The 7,011-nt window shown below is 47.8% G+C and overlaps 1 protein-coding gene across 1 annotated transcript; it reads left to right on the top strand.

The window, feature by feature from the left end:
- The first annotated feature begins 725 nt into the window (after positions 1–725).
- LOC109861632 lies at positions 726–2,418 on the top strand. The gene is made up of 3 exons (XM_020441360.1): positions 726–1,046; positions 1,161–1,337; positions 2,392–2,418. The coding sequence occupies exons 1-3, from the start codon at positions 726–728 to the stop codon at positions 2,416–2,418; spliced, it is 525 nt and encodes a 174-aa protein (XP_020296949.1).
- Positions 2,419–7,011: the final 4,593 nt, after the last annotated feature.

Here is a 7,011-nt window from a genome sequence, read left to right as displayed (position 1 = left end):
CGTTGGTGGAGGGGGCGGTGGGGGCCGCCACCCCGAAGAAGCGCTCCCCCCGGGATGTCCTCGGAAATCTGTCCATCCCTCTTGTTTGTGGTGGAATGCTGAGTGCGACATGCTTGTTCGTCAGAGGAAGGCGGCTTGGAAACGGTTTCGATTCTCCGGGCTCCGGGAGGATTTTATCGCTTATAAACGAGTTGTTAGTGCTACTCGTAGAGGTTTAGCGCGGATTAAGTGTGAGAGGTTTCGTACTTTCTGCTCCGGACTGCGTAAGGACATCAAACCCGCGTATGTATGGAACGTCATCAAGCGTTTTGACTACAGGTGGAATAAAACTGAGACGGGCAGAGAGTATAGTGACACCAAGACTCAAGTAGTCCGGAGTCAAGTTGACGAGTTGTGCCTCCCCCCTCTGGGTTCCTGTGTCTTCTCCGTTGTTTTCCGAGGTCTCCCGGGATCCCTTTCTAGATCTACCCTTCACGGGTACGGAGCTGGAGCTGGCGTTGGCCTATGTCAATGACGGGTCCAGCCCAGGGCTGGACTCCGTTGATTACCAGGTTATTAAGCACTTTTCCGCGTTAGGTAAAAACGTCCTTCTTACAATTTTTAATTCCATCCTGTCAGAGGGCTGGTTTCCAGTTGAGTGGAGAAGGTACTTGGTGTTTTTTATCCCTAAAGCGGATGGCCGCAAGTTCAGACCTATCTCCCACTCCTCGTGTCTCTGTAAGACCATGGAACGCATGATCTCATGTCGCTTAAGCTGGTGGCTTGAGTGGCACGGCCTTCTTCCGGGCACGCAGTTTGGATTTTGCAGACAGAAGTCATGCGTTGACAACCTGACTCTTCTATACGGTGAGATCCTGGGAGCTTTTCAGGAGGACTCGGCCGTGGCGGCCGCCTTTTTAGACATCCAGGGAGCGTATGACAATGTTTTGAGTGACATCCTGCTGAATAATCTACTTTTGCTGGGGGTTCCGCAACGTACCCAAAAGTTTATATGGCACCTTACTTCATCGCGCCAACTTTTCTTTAGGTTCGGAGAACTAGAGCTGGTGCGTTGTGTTTTTCGAGGTCTTCCCCAGGGAAGTGTCCTCAGCCCTCTCCTGTATACAGTCTACGTGTCAAAGCTGGACCGCTTACGTATCCCGGGTTGTAAAATCGTACAGTATGCAGACGATGTTTGCCTGTATTCCTCGGAGTTTCCGGTGGAGGAAGCTCTGAGAAGCGTGGAGTTGGCAGTGGAGGAGACGAATTTGACTTTGGGGTCGCTTGGGTTGACTCTGTCGGCCCCTAAGACTCAGTTGTGTGTCTTTAGCCCGGGCGATAGGGCCCTAAAGTCCGTGGTTAGAGTGGGGGGCCGCGTTCTGTTTAGACGCCAGTCACGATCGATATCCGTCTCGGGGGTTTGGATCTCTTCCTCTTTGGAGGTCAAGTTCCTGGGACTTGAGTTTCAGTCTAATTTAGGATGGAAGGCCCATATTCAACACGTTGAGAACCGGTGTGCTAACTCGCTTAGAACTCTTCGCTGTCTTAGTCGAACCTGGTGGGGTTCCGACTCCCGTCTGTTGACTCCCTGTACCGAGCTCTGGTCCGTTCCCGTTTGGAGTACGGGGGCTTTTTGATGCATAATGTGTCCACGTCTCTCTCGTCCCGACTGGATAAGATTCAGTTGCGAGCCTTGCGTGTTGCGATGGGCTATATGACGTCCACCCCGTGTAACGTAGTGCTAGCCGAGGCCCGGGAACTTCCAGTGTGTGTCCGTGACACCTTCTTGTGCTGTAGCTTCTTGTCGCGCATGTTTATGTATTCTGGTCATCCGGCCCGAGTGTTGCTTGAGGAAGTAAAGAAAAAAGTTCAAGCGCCCACCCGAGTTAACCGCGTGGCCTCGTTCCCGTTGGTGGAGGCTTTTCGCCGCGTGAATACGATGGCTCGATTTCTCCCGGAGGGAGAGGCCTCTCTGTGTTATTCGTTTGGGTTTGATGCACTTATGTATTGCCCTGCGGTGGACTTGGAGTCGGGCTTGGGGCTTGCGTGCTTTCCAGACCCTCAGAGTTCCTTTGAGAAGCTTTTCTCTGAGGACCTGTCCTCTTCGGTGTGTGTTTTCACGGACGGCTCCGTTAAGCAGGGCTCGCCGTTTTCTGGGTTTGCGTTGACTTCCTCCGATGGGTCGGCAGTGTCGGTTCGCGGGCTTCCTTTCCTCCTTCTGCGTTGAGGTTATGGCGATTTTGGAGGCTTTTCTGCTCGCTCGAGCAGAAGGCTGGAAAAAGGTGACAGTTTTCTCGGACTCCAAGACTCTAAGTTTTTATATTTTTTAAAAATATGTTTTTTATTTCTCGAAGTTGGGAGTATGCTCGTTTTGTTTGTCCCATCAAACACTATTTTTGTGCAAAATTTCAGATTGATTGGGACAAGAAATCATTCTGAAATACACCTAAAATCGATTTCAGTTGATATAGTTATTATTTTTTTAAAAATTTGTTTTTTATTTGCCGAAGTGAAGACTACGCGCGTTTTGTTTGTTCCATCAAACACTATTTTTGTGCAAAATTTCAGATTGATTGGGAGCAGGGGTCATTCGAAAGTATATCCCAATAAAGATAAAATGATGATAGCGCGCTCCTCGAACGCACCCTAATAAATCAGAAGTCAGAAGCAAGAAATTGGGTGCGTTCAGACAACTCACAGTTGCACAACGGTTGAGAGATACTCACTTCTGATTGGATCATACTTTTGGAACCGTATCAGATTTTGAAGAATAGTCCTATCATAAGTGATGATCTCTCAACCGTTGAGTTGTCTGAACGCACCCATTGACTAATCACAATCGATTATTCTTCTGTGATTTGACTGTGATTGGTCAATTTCTTGCTTCTGACTTCTGATTTATTACCATAGAGCTTATACTAAAGCCTGTTCTACATTGATTGCAAGCGCAAACGCAAGGAACAGGTCTGGTAGAATTGACTAATCGTATTGATCAAATCAGCCAATTGACCAGCGTGATTAGTCAATTCTACGAGATTTATACCTTGCGTTTGCGCTTGCGATCAATGTAGAACGAACTTAACTGGTAACAGATAAAAGAAGTTACGTTTTGGGGACGAGAGGAGAGACTTTTGGCGGGAAGACATCTTTTGTGTAAACGCTGTTTTCTCGCGCTTTTTTCGTCTTTCTTTTGGCTGAGTTACGCTTTCGAGCGTTTTCCCTCACCCTTTCAGGGTCTAGCTACCTCGGGAGTAAATTTTCTTAAAACTTTTCGGTGTCTGAGCGTGTGAAGCAATTAAAGTGTCTCTGCATAACCTCTCGCGGGACTCGCGGCCGGATGGTGGGCTTTCGCCCTCCCCGGCCTATGAAGAAATTGGAAACGATCTACAGTTTTTCCTTGTAAGCCCTTCGACTCCGGACTCAAAGTCTGATGCCCTTGAGTCGAGAATGGATGTCGATGGAGACTTGTAAGAGGCCACATCCGACTACAGACGAAGAAGGATCTTCTGAAATCTTTCCTGAACGCAAACTTCCCGCTTCAATGAGTAAGAAGAACGCAAGGAAAGAGCTTCGCCCTGAAAGGCTCTCATTAGTACATACGGATGCCTCTACGTCGCCGGAATTAAGAGATGCTGACGTCTTGTCATCATGGCCTACGGTTTCCCCGCCTGGGGAGAAGCAAGTTGAGAGTAAGCGACAGGAATCCTCTCAGTCTTCTGTAAGTAAAACCGTCGCTTCTGACAAGGAGGCTCTGCAGAAATATGGCGCTTTTACTCAACTCCCCCTCCTCATATGTGATTCACTTTTGAATTCCGACGGCTCCGGGGGTGAGATCCCGGTCAATGTTACTGATCTCAGTCTCCAGGAAACTATCTACGTCTAATTTGAAATTTCTGAGCATCCACAGATACTCTCGTAATACACGGAAAGTGGTTTTTCCTTTGAAGGTGGCTGCTAACAACGCTTTTACCAACAAGTATGTGAAGGAAGCGGATATGTCAGCGTACATCCCGGGTTAAAAGCTTAGCAGAAAAGTGATTGTGAGAGAGATTCCACTTGACATATCCCTGGAGGAAGTTAAACAGGCAAATGAGGATGAGAACAGCAATATTATGGTTCTCAAAATCTTTTGTCTTAAACGCCGTGATAGATCTTTAAAGGAATGGTTGGGGTCAGAAACTATCTGCTTGGAACTGGCAAGTGAAGCACTGCCAGAGTCACTTGTCATCTTAAAAACGGTTTTTTCGCAATATAAATTTAATTTCAATTAGGGGGGTATTTGGGATTTCTCATATACGAGATGCAAGTATAGCATCCTATATGAATTTTAGAATTGTTATTACAATTTGAATTTCACGTGTAAAAATTTACACGTAAACACGTATATATGTATATATATACACGTATAATTTCCGCACAACACCTAGCGAACGGCTCTCATGACCGAATATATATTTATTAGTTTGGAAACTTTAGAGCCTTAAAAGATTCTTTTAATTGTTTAAAAACAATAAACCCAGTCCAGCCCTATGTTCCCGCAGTCCGAATGTGTTTCAATTGCGGCTACTTCGGCCATATCAGTAAATACTGCGAAGGAAATACTAAGTGCCTGGTTTGCGGTGGAGCTCACAGGAACTCAAAGGACACTCCTTGCAAGGCTTCAGCTTCTTGCATAAACTGCACGGGTGCTCACAGCTCGCTCGACCGCACATGCTTTATCTACAAACGCCATGCTGAAGAGGCTCGAGTGATGGCATATGACAATCTTCCTTACTTTGAGGCAAAACGGCTGGTGATCAGCGCGGAGAGGGGAATGGGTGCTGCGCCGGACAAGACACTGAAAAACTTTCCCCCCTTCCTTCCCGAGAGGGAGTCTCAATGGTCACCTCGTCTGTGGCGTCTACTTCGAACGGATCATCGGCATAGAGCTGGCCGTCTGCGGGTAATTTCTGCAGAGAAGAAGTCAAAGCTCGTGTACGTCAGCTGGTCGATAAAATCATGCGTATGGACGATATAGACACTTTATTTCAGCGAATTGGTAATACGATAAATTTACATTCTAAGGTTTCGAAAAAATAAGTCAGTTCACAATGGGTGCGTTCAGACAACTCAACGGTTGAAAGATCATCACTTATGATAGGACTATTCTTCAAAATCTACTGCGGTTCCAAAAGTATGATCCAATCAGAAGTATCTTTTAACCGTTGTGCAACTGTTGAGTTGTCTGAACGCACCCAATGAATAAGTCTAAATCTCGCTGCGATCTTTTTGGTTTAATCCACTGGAACGCAAAGTCGATATTACCACGCTTTACCAAACTTGCTCGTCATTGTGCAACCGTCGGACGAACTGCCTTCGCGAGTCGAAATCCGATTGGCGGACAGCGAGCGCGAAAGGGAGCAGAGCGCACGAGAGGATGAGCGGCTCATGGAAATGGCCGACGAGGAGGCGCAGGCGCAGTTACAACGCCAAATAACCAGTCTTTAAGGGCTATAGCAGCTCTAAGTAGATCCCAGTCTATACTATTGAGAGACCACCTGGGAAAGCCCGCCTGGTTTCTATACCCATGGCCCCCACCTCGAACAAGAGCAGGCAAAGTCAACTTTGTCTCAATGATGTAATGATCCGACAAAGATTCTGTCTCAGCCATCAGTTTCCAATTAACAACCTTATTGGCCATATCGACACTACGCCACGTGAGGTCAACGATGGAGACTCCCTGGACCCGTGAACACGTGGGAGTGGTACCAACATTGAGAAGAACAAGATCCAGGGAGAAAGCCCATTCCTCAACAACTTCCCCTCGGAAATTAGTGCGTTTGGATCCCGAGCTGACCGAGGCCGCGTTGAAATCCCCCATAACTATAAGGGGGGACGAACCTGTTCTTCGTATACTGTCCGCCAGCCTATCCAGGCGGTCCTCAAAATTAGTTCGGCGCTCATTGGGGGGAAGATATACGCTATATATACGAAGATCCCCAATCTTAATTGCAACGAACCCAGACCCCCTTTCAATAAGGCAAGCTTCTCTTTTGCATTGTTGCGGATTCCAGTAAATCGCCGCCAAGCCCTCCAAGTCTCCAAACCAGTGACAAAAATCCGGAACAGAATACGGTTCCGCAATACACGCTAGCGCAGCTTTGGCCTCCATCATATGCTGAACAAGCAAATCCTGGGCGGCCCGAGAGTGATTAGTATTAAGCTGACACACTAGCATAGTTCCATAGCAGCCAGCTCCTCTCTTCCTGCTGGGCCCCCACCAGCAGTTGCAGTGATCTCCGTAGTACCCGTCGTATTCACGCCAGTAGTACGTCTGTTCGGTCTCTCCACAACTGTTTTGGCCGCACACTTATCCGTGCCAACCCTATGATCTGCAGTCAATTCATGCGAAACACAGACCGGGCACCGAACACGATTTACGCAAGTCAGGTCTCTGTGACCCGGTTCGCCACACTTATAGCAGAGGTTACCTCTATCGACAGAGCTTGGGCATGTAGACCTAACATGGCCGAATTCTAGGCAGCGGAAACATTGCAACTTCCTAGGAGGAAGCAGTATTACCCGCGCCGATGTCCAACCTAACTTGACTTCCCAGCCTTGGCCAAGGCCTGGGCCGCATCTATCGGACACTGAATCCATACCGCGCACAAGCCACTTACCATCAGCTTAATAGAGCCAATTTTAATGTCATCCTTGTTACATTTTCCAATGTCTATTCTCTGATTGGCAATTTCCTTCTCAGTTACCGAGTCATCAAAACCTACGATTCGTAGCTCAGCCCGCTTTGAGGGAACCGTAATTCGAGCCTCTTGTCCGAGAACCCGCTGCAATCTATCTTGTAGCTGCCGCGTCTTCTCCTTGCTTTCCCTGCCCGGAATTTGTATAAGTAATCTGCCAGAAATATTTCTCCTAATTCTGGTATCGCCCAGATCAAGTTGCTCCAGGCTTACTTCTCGTCGCGCCTTCTTCATGATTTTGGCATAGGATCCTCCTCCATCCGGTATCCTTATGGCTACCGCCGACGAACGCGGG

This window comes from Pseudomyrmex gracilis, unplaced genomic scaffold, assembly GCF_002006095.1.
Source record: "Pseudomyrmex gracilis isolate BER0280 unplaced genomic scaffold, ASM200609v1 scaffold_897, whole genome shotgun sequence".
In the NCBI taxonomy this organism is placed as follows: domain Eukaryota; kingdom Metazoa; phylum Arthropoda; class Insecta; order Hymenoptera; family Formicidae; genus Pseudomyrmex; species Pseudomyrmex gracilis.
This window is presented reverse-complemented; position numbering and strand designations above follow the sequence as displayed.